Source organism: Coregonus clupeaformis, chromosome 30, assembly GCF_020615455.1.
Source record: "Coregonus clupeaformis isolate EN_2021a chromosome 30, ASM2061545v1, whole genome shotgun sequence".
Classification (NCBI taxonomy): Eukaryota; Metazoa; Chordata; class Actinopteri; order Salmoniformes; family Salmonidae; genus Coregonus; species Coregonus clupeaformis.
In genome coordinates this window covers 7,816,831-7,832,846 of record NC_059221.1, presented here as the reverse complement: position 1 = coordinate 7,832,846, position 16,016 = coordinate 7,816,831, and the positions used below count along the sequence as shown (strand labels likewise).

General features: G+C 42.5%; 1 protein-coding gene across 4 annotated transcripts in view; it reads left to right on the top strand.

Annotated features, from left to right (window-relative positions):
* Positions 1 to 16,016, top strand: part of LOC121546010 (ubiquitin conjugation factor E4 B) — a 101,482-nt gene that overhangs the window by 39,927 nt on the left and 45,539 nt on the right. For 3 of the 4 annotated variants that reach the window (XM_041856973.2, XM_041856974.2, XM_041856972.2), the window contains exons 5-8: positions 5,740 to 5,887; positions 6,204 to 6,429; positions 10,035 to 10,176; positions 12,023 to 12,123. In XM_041856973.2, the coding sequence (XP_041712907.1) occupies positions 5,740 to 5,887; positions 6,204 to 6,429; positions 10,035 to 10,176; positions 12,023 to 12,123 (617 nt within the window). Of the gene's footprint in view, positions 1 to 5,739; positions 5,888 to 6,203; positions 6,430 to 6,851; positions 7,314 to 8,293; positions 8,405 to 10,034; positions 10,177 to 12,022; positions 12,124 to 16,016 lie in introns of all 4 variants that reach the window. The other variant, XM_041856975.2, reaches the window with a different exon arrangement.

Below are 16,016 nucleotides of genomic sequence, written 5' to 3'. Positions count from 1 at the left end.
ATCAAATCAAATCAAATTTTATTGGTCACATGCGCCGAATACAACAGGTGCAGACATCACAGTGAAATGCTTACTTACAGAAAGTTAGTGTATAAGCTAATGATCCATCATGTATGACATTCCTGGGAGTGTGTAAACTTACATTTTGTATTACCATATAATTGTTCTGTATAGTTATGTACTTGAAAATGTATCAATTGACCAATTCGGGAACATTTGGGCAGACTTGATATAAAATAGTCCAGTATTGCAACACTTCACTGGATCAATCTGAAACTTTGCACACACACTGCTGCCATCTAGTGGCCAATATCTAAATTGCGCCTAAACTGCAATATTATATTGTGGCCTTTCACTTGCATTTCAAAGATGATGGAACAAAAAAATTAATAGAAAACCCATGTTTTTTTGTTTGTATTATCTTTTACCAGATCTAATGTGTTACATTCTCCTACATTAATTTCACATTTCCACAAACTTCAAAGTGTTTCCTTTCAAATTGTATCAAGAATATGCATATCCTTGCTTCAGGTCCCGAGCTACAGGCAGTTAGATTTGGGTATGTCATTTTATGCAAAAATTGAAAAAAGGGTCCGATCCTTAAGAGGTAAAACTCCATTCTCCTTCTGACTCTCTAACAAATGCCACCAGATGCTTCTTTCTATTGTTGTTATCTATTCGGTAACATTCCACAGGTAAATCTAATAAATAAAACGCATACATTAAATAGCTCGGGTCTTGAGAATATGTTAAACCTTTTTTATTTTTATTTTACTGTGCTTAGTAGCCGAGGCTATATGGCTACGCTATTAACTTGTTAATTTAGCAGACATTACTAAAAATATAATGGAAAAGAACAGAACATTTTTGTTTCTCTTAGAATAAAAACCTTAGTATAACAACAGTTTTATTAAGTAATAAGCTACAGTCCAGTTGCAGCTGCTTCTGACAAAGTAGAAACAAGTGCCTTTTTTTTGTGTTTGTGCACGTGGGACAGAGGAAGAGCAATTCTTACACTATTGTTCTTAATTCAATCACCCTCTTCTTCGTCATCCTCATCATTCAGTTAATTCAAATTCAATTGTAATACATTTTGTACCTCCAATTCAACTCCAAATTGTTTTTGCCTGCTCTCCAAGGTGATAACTTGAAATAACATGATATAGGTTAATTCAATAATCGAAAGGAAAAATTTGATTATTTATTAGCCTAGTGGAAAGTATTTTAGACATACAGTTGAAGTTGGAAGTTTACATACACTTAGGTTGGAGTCATTAAAACTAATTTTTCAACCACTCCACAAATTTCTTGTTAACAAACTATAGTTTTGGCAAGTCGGTTAGGACATCTGCTTTGTGCATGACACAAGTAATTTTTCCAATAATTGTTTACAGACAGATTATTTCAATTATATTTCACTGTATCACAATTCCAGTGGGTCAGAAGTTTACATACACTAAGTTGACTGTGCCTTTAAACAGCTTGGAAAATTCCAGATAATGATGTCATGGCTTTAGAAGCTTCTGATAGGCTAAATGACATAATTTGAGTCAATTGGAGGTGTACCTGTGGATGTATTTCAAGGCCTACCTTCAAACTCAGTGCCTCTTTGCTTGACATCATGGGAAAATCAAAAGAAATCAGCCAAGACCTCAGCAAAAAAATGTGTAGACCTCCACAAGTCTGGTTCATCCTTGGGAGCAATTTCCAAACGCCTGAAGGTACCACGTTCATCTGTACAAACAATAGTACGCAAGTATAAACACCATGGAACCACGCAGCCGTCATACCGCTCAGGAAGGAGACGCTTTCTGTCTCCTAGATATGAACGTACTTTGGTGCGAAAAGTGCAAATCAATCCCAGAACAACAGCAAAGGACCTTGTGAAGATGCTGGAGGAAACAGGTACAAAAGTAGCTATATCCACAGTAAAACTAGTCCTATATCGACAGAACCTGAAACGCCGCTCAGCAAGGAAGAACAACAGCAACTGCTCCAAAACCGCCATAAAAAAGCCAGACTACGGTTTGCAACTGCACATGGGGACAAAGATCGTACTTTTTGGAGAAATGTCCTCTGGTCTGATGAAACAAAAATAGAACTGTTTGGCCATAATGACCATCGTTATGTTTGGAGGAAAAAGGGGGAACACCATCCCAACCGTGAAGCACGGGGGTTGCAGCATCATGCCTAAAAACCTGACTCAATTACACCAGCTCTGTCAAGAGGAATGGGCCAAAATTCACCCAACTTATTGTCGGAAGCTTGTGGAAGGCTACCCGAAACGTTTGACCCAAGTTAAACAATTTAAAGGCAATGCTACTGAATACTAATTGAGTGTATGTAAACTTCTGACACACTGGGAATGTGGTGAAATAAATAAAAGCTGAAAGAAATAATTATTCTGACATTACACATTCTTAAAATAAAGTGGTGATCCTAACTGACCTAATACAGGGAATTTTTACTAGGATTAAATGTCAGGAATTGTGAAAAACTGAGTTGAAATGTATTTGGCTAAGGTGTATGTAAACTTCCACCTGCATCATGTGAATTAGTCCTCATGTAAAATCATTGTCAAAAGCGCAAGAGATACTGCTGCATGACAAAGGTGCTGTTAGATTACAGTGTACATTATCTGCCCCTTTGGAATAGTGTAAACAACACTAAATAAATTATAAGTAATACCAGAGTCTGTTCTTATGAAAACAAATTCTGAAGCCTTTATTATAGCAAAGTTTAAAAACAGCAAGATGTTTAAAATTGCTTTCTGACATTTTGCGGTTGCATATAGCTTGGTGATCACAGAATCAGTAGGATATTAAATAAACACTCAAATAGGCAACAGAAGCAGGAACAGAAGCATAGGGCTGAGTGACTCACTCATTCCTGGCTTTCGTTCAAAATAAGTTATTTTATAATGCAGGGTTAATGACACAAGAACTCTCTCCTCTCGCTACAGCTCACTTCGTTTTAATTATTATGTAGATTATAATAAATTGACATTTGTAGGGGTTGATGCGTTTTTCGTTAGGGCAATTCAGGTCTGTGATATTGTTAGAAATGTACAACTTTAGAGGACTTAAGCCTCGAATACATTGCAAGTTTGCCCTTTTTGGCCATTAGACTACACTTTACAATAGGACTCAACTCTGACTGACTGCAGCATCTATCGGTAGTCTAAACTGTGGCACAAATTGGGGGAATTTTCACACCTAGCCTAGCTATTAGACTATGCTTTTGTAAATTGATGGAGGTGTGAATGTTTCTGTCAGTGTTTCCTCTCGCGCTAGATCAGGCAAAAAAATCAGCTGGCGGGAGGTCCCGGAGTTGAGCGAGAACTTGGGTAAATACAATGGCGCAATTACACTTGTGGATTTTCGAGAAATAGGATACTTGTGCCTTACAACCCATTGCGTAAACGAAGAGTGGGTGTTATCCACCACAAAGTGGGACAGTGCAGCTCAAGATTGCAGGTAACAGGGCAGCTATTGTGATGGTGCTAGTTTCCTCCAGACGTGACGCTTGGCATTCAGGCCAAAGAGTTCAATCTTGGTTTCATCAGACCAGAGAATCTTGTTTCTCATTTTACATTTTAGTCATTTAGCAGACGCTCTTATCCAGAGCGACTTACAGTTAGTGAATACATTTTTTTATTTTATACTGGCCCCCCGTGGGAATCGAACCCACAACCCTGGCATTGCAAATGCCATGCTCTATCAACTGAGCTACATCCCTGCCGGCCATTCCCTCCCCTACCCTGGACGACGCTGGGCCAATTGTGCGCCGCCCATGAGTCTCCCGGTCGCGGCCGGCTGCGACAGAGCCTGGATTCGAACCAGGATCTCTAGTGGCACAGTTAGCACTGCGATGCAGTGCCTTAGACCACTGCACCACTCAGGAGACATGGTCTGAGAGTCCTTTAGGTGCCTTTTGGCGAACTCCATGAGGGCTGTCGTGCCTTTTACTGAGGAGTGGCTTCCGTCTGGCCACTCTACCGTAAAGGCCTGATTGGTGGAGTGCTGCAGAGATGGTTGTCCTTCTGGAAGGTTCTCCCATCTCCAGAGGAACTCTGGAGCTCTGTCAGAGTGACCATCTGGTTCTTGGTCACCTCCCTGACCAAGGCCCTTGTCCCCCGATTGCTCAGTTTGGCCGGGCGGCCAGCTCTAGGAAGAGTCTTGGTGGTTCCAAATGAATTATATTTAAGAATGATGGAGGCCACTGTGTTCTTGGGGGACCTTCAATGCTGCAGAAATGTTTTGGTACCCTTCCCCAGGTCTGTGCCTTGACTCAATCCTGTCTCGGAGCTGTATGGATAATTCCTTCAACCTCATGGCTTGGTTTTTGCTCTGACATGCACTGTCAACTGTGGGACATTTATATAGACAGGTGTGTGCCTTTCCAAATCATGTCCAATCAATTGAATTTACCACAGGTGGACACCAATCAAGTTGTAGAAACGTCTCAAGGATGATCAATGGAAACAGGGTGTACCTGAGCTCAATTTCGAGTCTCATAGCAAAGGGTCTGAATACTTTTGTAAATAAGGTATTTCTGTTGCAAACATTTTTTGCTTTGTCATTATGGTGTATTGTGTGTACATTGATGAGGAAATGTTTTTATTTAATCCATTTTAGAATAAGGCTGTAACGTAACATGTGGAAAAGGTGATGATCTATGAAAAATTGAACTGCATGTTTAAGTGAAGCCTATTTCTCTGTCCAAGGTCCTGAACATGAACGTTGATAGGCCCTGCGCTACTGTGATCTCCAGACAACAGCTCTGTCCATGGTGCTAAAATTAACGAACCCCAATAGTTTGAATAAGATGAATGGACTGTCACTTTTTTTATGTTAAAATCCAAATTAATTGTCTAATTGTTATTGCTGCCTTATTGAATGTAGGCTTTATATTTCAAAATGAAATCTAATTGAATCTCTTAATGTTGATAGAGAGATTAAAATATAATGCATCGAATGTTATTTGTTGATGTAAAAAATTAAATTAGTAGTTTGATTGTTATTACTGCTTTATTGAATGTAGGCCTTATTTTTCAAAATGAAATCGATTTGAATCTCTTAAAAAGAAAAGAGAAACTCTCACACTGCTGTTGCTCGTATCACTTTGTTTATTCAAGCTCAGGTGTCTGCCTCTTGGCCTTCGTTTAATTTCCAAATAAAGTAATGTACGTGTTGTACTCTTAATGTTGATAAGATAGACAAATGTAATGAATGCTATTTGTTGATGTAAAATCGAAATGGAGGATGTTAACGTTGTCATTAGATTTGGGATGAGGTGGGGTCACCAGAAATTCTGGAGAAAAAAAATGGGGTCCCTGATTTAAAAAAAAGTCTGAGTACTGCTGATATAGGGGAAACACTGATATACTTAAGCAATAAGGCCCGATGGGGTGTGGTATATTGCCAATATACCACAGCTAAGGGCTCTTCTTAGGCACGACGCGAATGGACACAGAGTCAGTGGGTAGGAGGCAATTCCAGCAGTAGTTTATTATTATTTTTCTCTACAAATTTGAGTCAATGCTTCTCTTTTGCAGTGGACACGCCTCCACTAAAATTACACATTGAACCCCGAACTCCCTGCTTTTACCCAAGGAAATGTAAATGTATGATTTTTACCTCCTATCGGTACACTCAACATGACCGCCGATCCACCCGTCACTTGAACAGCAATGTCCGCTCTAGCTAGTACTTCTAACTATGGGTGTGCCTGTCCCAGGAATCCGCTGAAAACTCAGATGTCTCTGAAGAGCAGGCTCTGCAGCTCATCTGTAAGATCCTGCGTGTCTCCTGGAAGGAGCAGGACAGAGACGTCATCTTTCTCCCCTCGCTTGCTGCCGAGTTCCACCAGAGCAGCCCCAAAGACGGTACGGCAAAGATGCAGGAGATTTTGATATGATGTTCTCCTTGAATTGTATAGCTTTTCGCAGGAGAGTCCTAGATTAGTGGTTTAGGATTTAGTCATCTGAATGCAATAACTATGAAAAAAAATAATAATCCTCTAACCCAATGTTTCTGTTGAAATTTGAAGAAAATATTTGTATTACATTGAAATGCAAATCAGTTTGTGCATTCAGTTTGTTTTCTGTCATGTATACTGTTGTATGTTGCACTGCAATGACAAGATTTCATTTACCTGTCACAAATGAAGTGTATGTTTATGATTTCTCTTCCCCCTCCCAGTCTACTCTGACTTCAAAGACCTGATTGGCCAGATCCTGATGGAGGTTCTCATGATGTCCACCATGTCGCACGTCCACAACCCCTTCGCCAGCCTGACCGCCACATCCCAGCCAATTGCTGCTGCCAAATCTCCCGACCACCACCTGACGCTGGTCCAGCCCTCTAGTCAGGGCGGCAGTCCCATGGCCCCCTGTGCAGGCTCGTTTGGGGCCAGCTCTCTGTCCAGGCAAGTACGCCCCAGTGGCCCCACAACTAGCCCCCAGTCCTGGGTAAATACAGTAGGGCTGTGTTGCAAATGGCATTATATTCCCTATAGAGCTCCCCTACAAAAGTAGTACACTATATAGGGAATAGGGTGCCATTTGGAGCTCAGCCTAAAACGTACCATTAGCATATATGGGTGTTCAAATTCAACCAGTGCCATTTAATTTATTGTCTGATTAGAAATCGTACAGGACGCCCTGTTGGAATCCATCCAATGGAATTCCTATATTGAAATCGAAGGAAATTGAATTGTTCCGTTTCTTGTAATTGAGGCCTAGTCAATGGGAAGTGTTGTCTTTTTTAAACTGGCACAGTCATGGTATCGTTCTCTGTATTCTTGGTTGAGTTTTATATAACACCTTTGTTTTGCGATGTTGTCCACAGCCTATACGGGTGTAGTCCACACCTGCTGGCTTTGAATGCAGCCAGGATGACCTCTACACCTCTACCCACCTCCACCCCCTCCTCCCCACATCCAATAGTAGCCCCAAGTCCCCCTACTATGGCCAACCCCCCTAGGCTCTCTCTCTCCGCCCCCCTGCCCATCTCCCAGCACCACCGGCCCTACTCTGTCACCTCTCCCTGGGGGTTCTCCACCCCCCCTTGCCCCATACTGGCTAGCCTCCCTGGGTTTTCCTCTGTCCCTGTCCCTGTCCCTGCAGGTCTCCCCGTACTGCCCATCGCCCTGGCCCAGGCCCCAGCCCCACGACTACCAACCACCCCCCAGTCGGTTCCCCTTCCCTCCCCCAGACCTTGCCCGCCCACCTCTATGCCCCTCCCTCTAGTGCCCCCCCCACCCAGAGCAGCTGCCCGACAAGCTGCCCCCGCCGCCCGAATCCCGTCTAGGTACCTCCTCAACCACCTGTTTGACAGTGACATGCAACAAGCTACCTTACTAAAACATTAATCCTCCCCCAGGCTCCGCCGCCCACGACATATCCCCCCTACTTGTGTAGGCCTATTGCTTTAATTATTATGGACAGATATGGGTGCTTTTCCAGACACAAATTAAGCCTAGTCCTGGACTAAAAATAGATTTCTATGGAGATTCTCCATTGAGTTGCTTTTTAGTCCAGGACTAGGTTTAATCTGTGTCTGGGAAACAGTTAGAGTTTAGGTTTACACATAATTCCCACCCACAAACCAACTCCAATTCTCTGATTTGGACAATTTACAATCATTGTCATAGAAACATATACAGTATATATAGATAGATAGATAGATAGATAGATAGATAGATAGATGGATGGATGGATGGATGGATGGATGGATGGATAGATGGATAGATAGATAGATAGATAGATAGATAGATAATACTCAATGTTTGGTCAGTTCAGACAATGGCCCAGTTCTAACAAAGAAAGACCTAGACTTGGAGCTGGAACAGTTTAATTGAGAAACGAGGAGAAAGACCCTAAAGTTTTGCTTGCCAATGCATTGCTTGTCCTGCATGTGTTTTTGTGAAACATAGCTCTTTGACTATGGTGGCTGTAGGAGCCTATGTGTCCTCCTTGTATCTTCTGATAAAATGTATTGATGGACATGGAAAAGGTCAGCACTAGGAGTGTAGTCTGGTGTTTTATTCCACAGTGAATCACAATCAAGGTTCAGCTAAAGTCAGAGAGAAGGCGTGCTAGTCATATCACTTCCTTCCTACGTCCTTTCCTCAGTGCTACCCTCTTCCTTCCCTACCCTCTCTTATATATGACCTGTGTGTCTAAACTGTCCATCAAATCTCCATCTTAGTCTTCATGTTTTTCCACCTCTCTTGTCTCCCCATCCTCACACCCTGTCCTCCTGCTTTATCCCTCCTTCCTCCACACCAGCCCCCTCTCCTATCTGTTCTTCGCCCTCTCTGACATGTCTCCGGACAGCAGCGAAGAAGAGCCTGAGGATGAGCAGGAGGAGGATTTTGCGCAGTTTCAGTTTGGGTCCAGGTATACACCGCTGCACGGCCTGTGTGTGTTCAGTAGACTCACCGGCATGCTTCAGCAGTGTGACAAGCCTAGCCACTAACCGCTGAGGTAACCCCAGGGTGATGGTCAAAAGTAGTGCACTATATAAGGAATAGGGTGCCCTTTGGGGCGTAGCCAGCGTTTCACCACTGCAGCCCAGCTGCTGCAGGCACAGGCTGAGAAACGTAGAGGCTGTAAACGCTAGCAGATTTTACGGGCCCTCAACTGTAGTTGAAGCTCAACCTTAGAGAAGTAGTTCATGTCAGTACAGATCAAGGCAGGGTGCTCAGCTTTGTGGTACTGGTGAGCTGGTCTGAATTGCAGTTCATTAAATACAAATATTATGACAAGGCTAGCATTGCAGTTAGTAGCATGATATCAGGTACTCAAGCACTAGGATCTTGGAAATCACCAGCATGAGTTTGGCCCAGGATTGTAATTTCCCTGTGAATTAGGCCTGTCATGTACTGTAGCTCAGATTGCCAATTTCTCTAGCTCTCGGATCAAATTTGTGATATGTGGAAAGGATCCAAAGTTTAGACTGTCTGTGAAGACCAGGCAAATAAGCCTTGGAAGTGCATGTCGAAGCCACTGTTTCATCTTTCTGCAAACAATGTTCAGATAAAACCCAAAGACGTCAACAGGTTTGAACGTGTCTCAGATAGTCTGTTGCTGCAAATGCTGCTTGCTGCAGCCCGGATAAACGATCTGCTAGATTGAAAGTGCAAGTTCTCCACCAATTTCACAAGACATTCAGTTCCCTGTTCTGTGCACTCAAGTCTCTGCTAGAAATCTGTCAAGCAGCCTTGGGCAGAATAATTATCCACAATATTCCTGCAGTCACTAAAAAGTTAGTTTGCTGCGGTATTGGCAGAGCATTTTCTGCAATATATGTGCAACACAACCCTAGTGTCTCCTAGCGATAGTTTGTCACAAAAACCGGTATAAAATACTTTAAACATTTTTTTATTAACTTTTAGTGTCTGCAACTGTAAATAACATGACTAATGGTATAGCCAGAGGTTTGTGGTGGTGTGAAGCTGCTCACAGGTTACCCACCGGTCTGTCTTCTGAAACAGACCACTAGCAATGCATTAGCTTAGACCCCAGTGAACCCATGGGTGTGGTCAATGGATATCTCTGTAGAATCCATTACCTGGGTTGTGTTCATTAAGCACCAGATGGAAGAAAATGGACTGAAACAAGCCAGGAGGGAGCGAGCGACTACATGGAATTGAACAAAAAGAAACACAAATGTTTGTTTTACTTCGCAAAACATTGCAAAAGGTTTTCCGTTGCGTGCATTAATGAACACGACCCAGCTTTAAGCTTCAAACTGCTATTGAGGGAGATTATTGAAGGAATTTTGTCAAATCGAAGAGTTTAGTTCAAACTCAAGAATTGTGGATTCAAAATGCTGAAACGCTGCGTTGCAATACTGTCGCTAACGTTTGACATTTCTTTCAGGAGAACTGGAAGGGTCGCTTATTTACCGCATTTGTCCACGTGGCTTGTTTCTTACGGTGCCCTGGTTCTTCTCCTATTGTCCTGTTAAATGTAATGACTTTGTCTCCCTCTGTTTTACCCTCCCTCCCTCCATCTCTCTGTGTAGTCTGGGTGCGTCTGGAGGGGGAATGGCCTCGGAATCCTGCGGCGACCGCTTCTCCATCGAGGCGTGCAAGGAGACGGAGATGCTCAACTACCTCATCGAGCGCTTCGACAGTGTGGGCATGGAGGAAAGGAAGGCGCCCAAGGTAAACTGGAAACACCCCAAACATAAATGGCTCCCCACCTTAGGGTTGACCCGTATCTACTCATTTGGAAGTAGGGCTGGGAATTGCCAGGGACCTCACGATACGATATTATCACAATACGTAGGTGCCGATATGATATGTTTTGCAATTCGATACAGCGATTTTATTGCGATGATGTTCCAAACATATTGCTCACTATGTCTGCTGCAGAGAGAAAAGAGGCCGCATGAGAAAATTAGTTTTGATCAGTCATGGAAATAAAGGTGCTGAAAACATGTTGGTACACTATTTAAAAAATGATGTAGAACAAGCTATAGGATGAAAAATACCGGAGTTTTGCCGCAGGTACAGCCACTAGTGCTAGCTAACTGTACTTAGCACCACATTTTTATTTTATTATTTTACAAATCAATACTTGGAGTCAAAGTAACATCGTCCAAAAATAATATAGCGATATGTAACTGTATTGATTCCCCCCCCCCTCCCCCCATCACTGTTTGAAGCATTTGGAATCTTGGGCAGAATTTTTCTTTCTGAAACACCATTTTAAGATAGTGTCCCCAAACAATACTTACTTTTCAGCCATGTGTGCTATGCCTAAGACCGCAGGTTGTAGCAGAAATGTTCTGAGATAAGGCAAAGTTAAATTTGCATGTCGGAACATTATTTTCTGTTAAAATTTGTTATTTAAAAGAGAGACGGATATGGACAAAACACATGAACATAAACCTCTCGCAACACTCATCGGGTAATACCCAATTGAGTTCAAAGAGCCTGACCACAATTAGGGCTGTGGCGGTCATGACATTTTGTCAGCCGGTGATTGTCAAGCAAATAACTGCCGGTCTCACGGTAATTGACCGTTAATTAACATAAACATGTTTAGCATCTCCTGGCTTCCACGCACAGCCTACAAGCCACTGATGCAGACCTTTGGAACATCTACATTTAAAAAATATTATAAATCCATTTAATATAGCCTACACCATCACAATAAATCCATTATTTATTTTAGACAGGTCTGAAGAAACATGATATGAAGAAAATTTAGTTTATTTCAAAAGAACAGAATAGCATACTCTGAGTTGTCCTTATGTTAGGCCCTGATCTGGCTATGCCATATGGCTGTGGGCTACACTAGTTCATTCAGCAGACAAGAGTTGCTTAGAATTCTGTGGCATTATTTTACAGTATGAAGAATACAATTGAACATAGCTGATTAAAATAGAAAGGATATTTTCTCAAAACAATTTCTGAGGCAGTGCTCACATGCGGCTATTCTGTGTTGAGCGGTTAACAAAGAAACAGGTCCTCCTATATGCTTAATTTAGAGTTATTTATGCAAATGTAGTTGTGATATAAACGTTGGGCTATAGGTTTAGATTTTTAATACATTCTGTAGGTAATTGCTTAGCCTATAGAAATGTTGCACAACATGAGCTCATGGGCTCTCGTGAAGTGTTTGATTTGATTTTCAAATACATTTGCATTGATGTTGGAGTGATAAGAGGGACAATAGTGCTGAGTACCAGGCAGTTGGCAAGTTTGGTAGGCTACTAATGACCATCAGCAGCATCAGAGCACAGTTTTGGAGAAGCCTAGTTACCATGACTAAACAGTCACGTGGAATTTGACTGCGGTCATGATTTGTGACCACCGGTGTGGTGGTAATACGGTCACCGTAACAGCACTAACCACAATACCGCTCACGATGAGAGAAAGATCCACTCCTCTGTGACCAAATTATGATTCGGCAGCAGAATGTGGAGATGGGGTCACCTTGACAGCCCTGATGGTGACAAAACAAACTTAACTTGTACTTCTCTCTCCTCCTCTGTCTTCTCAGATTTGCAGCCACCCCAGTGTCAGCCAGCTCCTCAGCAACATACGCTCACAGTGTATTTCCCACGCCGCTCTTGTCCTTCAGGGCGCTCTCACACAGCCAAGGTCAGTCTGACACCTTCCTTTCACCTTCTGTGACCTCTCACAATACTGTGGTCATAATAGTCATTTCTATTATTCTGTACATCAGTGTTTCCCATGCCATTGAATAGGAGTGTCTAGCTGTTTAGCTATGTTGCCTGCTTGCCTGTTAGTTTCAAATGACCCATATATTTTATGTATTTATTTAGGTGTTATTTCAATTCAAAACTATTTCGGCAAGTGCAAATAGATATATATTTTTTAAAGCCCAAATATCCACTCATAGACACATGGAAGAAAGCAGCAATTAACTTGTCAATTGACAATTATGATGCCTGACGGCCTGGATGTTGCTTTCGCCTTGAAATTAAACTATGGAAAATACATGTTTTGTTCTTTTGTCTGCTATTTCAGCACCCCAAGCAGGTGCTACTATTCCAGCATCATAGCAACCCGAGCACAATAGCAACTAATCTATTATTCATTGGGTTCACATATCCACATAATTTTGCCATGTCTTTTACACCTTTGCTCCCCCACTCTAGCGTTTCCTCTCACCATGCTCTGAGCATGTTAGTTAGCATGCATGCTCTACCACTTGTTAAAGGGCAGAATACAAGAATACGATGCAAGAATTTGGTACAAAAATAGGTTTGTTCCTCAAAATAGTATTGGCCAGGTGACTTGTTCAAGGTATGTTGTGTGTCTGAGTAAAGCCTAATTCATACCCTACGCAATACGCATTGCAAGAATGAAAATTAGCTACACAAAATGCTGATCTTGCATAGGTGCAAGCGTGTGTAGCCTCACAGTTTAGTAACTCGGCGCAATCAATCAATACAATTTATTTATGAAGCCCTTTTTACATCAGCAGATGATACAAAGTGCTTATACAGAAACTCAGCCTAAAACCTCAAAGAGCAAGCAATTTTTTATTTATTTTTTTATTTTTATTTTTTATTTCACCTTTATTTAACCAGGTAAACCAGTTGAGAACAAGTTCTCATTTACAACTGAGACCTGGCCAAGATAAAGCAAAGCAGTGCGATAAAAACAACAACACAGAGTTACATATGGGGTAAAACAAAACAAAGTCAAAAATACAACAGAAATACATATAATATACAGTGTGTGCAAATTTAGCAAGTTATGGAGGTAAGGCAATAAAATAGGCTATAGTGCAAAATAATTACAATTAGTATTAACACTGGAATGATAGATGTGCAAGAGATGATGTGCAAATAGAGATACTGGGGTACAAATGAGCAAAATAAATAACAATATAGGGATGAGGTAGTTGGGCGGGCTAATTTCAGATGGGCTGTGTACAGGTGCAGTGATCGGTAAGGTGCTCTGACAACTGATGCTTAAAGTTAGTGAGGGAGATAAGTGTCTCCAGCTTCAGAGATTTTTGCAATTTGTTCCAGTCATTGGCAGCAGAGAACTGGAAGGAATTGCGGCCAAAGGAGGTGTTGGCTTTGGGGATGACCAGTGAGATATACCCCGCTGGAGCGCAGACTACGGGTGGGTGTTGCTATGGTGACCAATGAGCTAAGATAAGGCGGGGATTTGCCTAGCAGTGATTTATAGATGGCCTGGAGCCAGTGGGTTTGGCGACGAATATGTAGTGAGGACCAGCCAACAAGAGCGTACAGGTCACAGTGGTGGGTATTATATGGGGCTTTGGAGACAAAACGGATGGCACTGTGATAGACTACATCCAATTTGCTGAGTAGAGTGTTGGAGGCTATTTTGTAAATGACATCGCCGAAGTCAAGGATCGGTAGGATAGTCAGTTTTACGAGGGCATGTTTGGCAGCATGAGTGAAGGAGGCTTTGTTGCGAAATAGGAAACCGATTCTAGATTTAACTTTGGATTGGAGATTCTTAATGTGAGTCTGGAAGGAGAGTTTACAGTCTAACCAGACACCTAGATATTTGTAGTTGTCCACATACTCTAGGTCAGACCCGTCGAGAGTAGTGATTCTAGTCGGGTGGGCGGGTGCAAGCAGCGTTCGGTTGAAGAGCATGCATTTAGTTTTACTAGTGTTTTAAGAGCAGTTGGAGGCTACTGAAGGAGTGTTGTATGGAATTGAAGCTCGTTTGGAGGTTTGTTAACACAGTGTCCAATGAAGGGCCAGATGTATACAAAATGGTGTCGTCTGCGTAGAGGTGGATCTGAGAGTCACCAGCAGCAAGAGCGACGTCATTGATATACACAGAGAAAAGAGTCGGCCCAAGAATTGAACCCTGTGGCACCCCCATAGAGACTGCCATAGGTCCAGACAACAGGCCCTCCGATTTGTCACATTGAACTCTATCTGAGAAGTAGTTGGTGAACCAGGCGAGGCAGTCATTTGAGAAACCAAGGCTATTTAGTCTGCCAATAAGAATGCGGTGGTTGACAGAGTCGAAAGCCTTGGCCAGGTCAATGAAAACGGCTGCACAGTACTGTCTATTATCGATCGCGGTTATAATATCGTTTAGGACCTTGAGCGTGGCTGAAGTGCACCCATGACCAGCTCGGAAACCGGATTGCATAGCGGAGAAGGTACGGTGGGATTCGAAATGGTGGGTGATCTGTTTGTTGACTTGGCTTTCAAAAACTTTTGAAAGGCAGGGCAGGATGGATATGGGTCTGTAACAGTTTGGATCTAGAGTGTCACCCCCTTTGAAGAGGGGGATGACCGCGGCAGCTTTCCAATCTCTGGGGATCTCAGACGTTACGAAAGAGAGGTTGAACAGGCTAGTAATAGGGGTTGCGACAATTTCGGCGGCTAGTTTTAGAAAGAAAGGGTCCAGATTGTCTAGCCCAGATGATTTGTAGGGGGTCCAGATTTTGCAGCTCTTTTAGAACATCAGCTGTCTGGATTTGTGTGAAGGAGAAGCGGGGGGGGCATGGGCAAGTTGCAGCGGAGGGTGCAGAGCTGGTGGCCGGGGTAGTGGTAGCCAGGTGGAAAGCATGGCCAGCCGTAGCAAAATGCTTGTTGAAATTCTCGATTATTGTAGATTTATCGGTGGTGATAGTGTTTCCTAGCCTCAGTGCAGTGGGCAGCTGGGAGGAAGTGCTCTTATTTTCCATGGACTTTACAGTGTCCCAAAACTTTTGCAGATGCAGATGTAGAAGCGTGGTGGCTAGGAAAAACTCCCTAGAAAGGCAGGAACCTAGGAAGAAACCTAGAGGAGCCAGGCTCTGAGGGGGTGGCCAGTCTTTTTCTGGCTGTGCCGGTAGAGATTATAAGAGTACATGGCCATTAAGGCTAGATTGTTCTTCAAGATGTTGAAATGTTCATAGATGACCAGCAGGGTGAAATAATTATCACAGTCGTTATAGAGGGTGCAACAGGTCAGCACCTCAGGAGTAAATGTCAGTTAGCTTTTCATAGCTGAGCATTCAGAGAGAGAGTATTTGTATTTATTAGGGATCCAACACATTATTACACATAAAACTAAAAATAAAACAGGACATCATATAACATTATTACACCACTACATATCTACAATACAGTATAATAGCGCCATACAACAATATTACACTGTACGTGTGTAGAGTGCGCATGCTAGCGCCTGTGTGTGTCCACAGTCCCCGCAGTTCCATAAGATTTTTATTTATCTGTTTTTTAAATCTGCATCAGTTACCTGATGTGGAATAGAGTTCCATGAAGTCATGGCTCTATGTAGTACTGTGCACCTCCCATAGTCTGTTTTGGACTTGGGGATTGTGACGAGACCTCTGGTGGCATGTCTTGTAGGGTATGCATGGGTGTCTGAGCTGTGTGCTAGGAGTTTAAACAGACAGCTCGGTGCATTTAGCTTGTCAACACTTCTTACAAAAACAAGTAGTGATGAAGTCAATCTCTCCTCCACTTTGAGCCATGAGAGATTGACATGCATATCATTAATGTTAGCTCCCCATG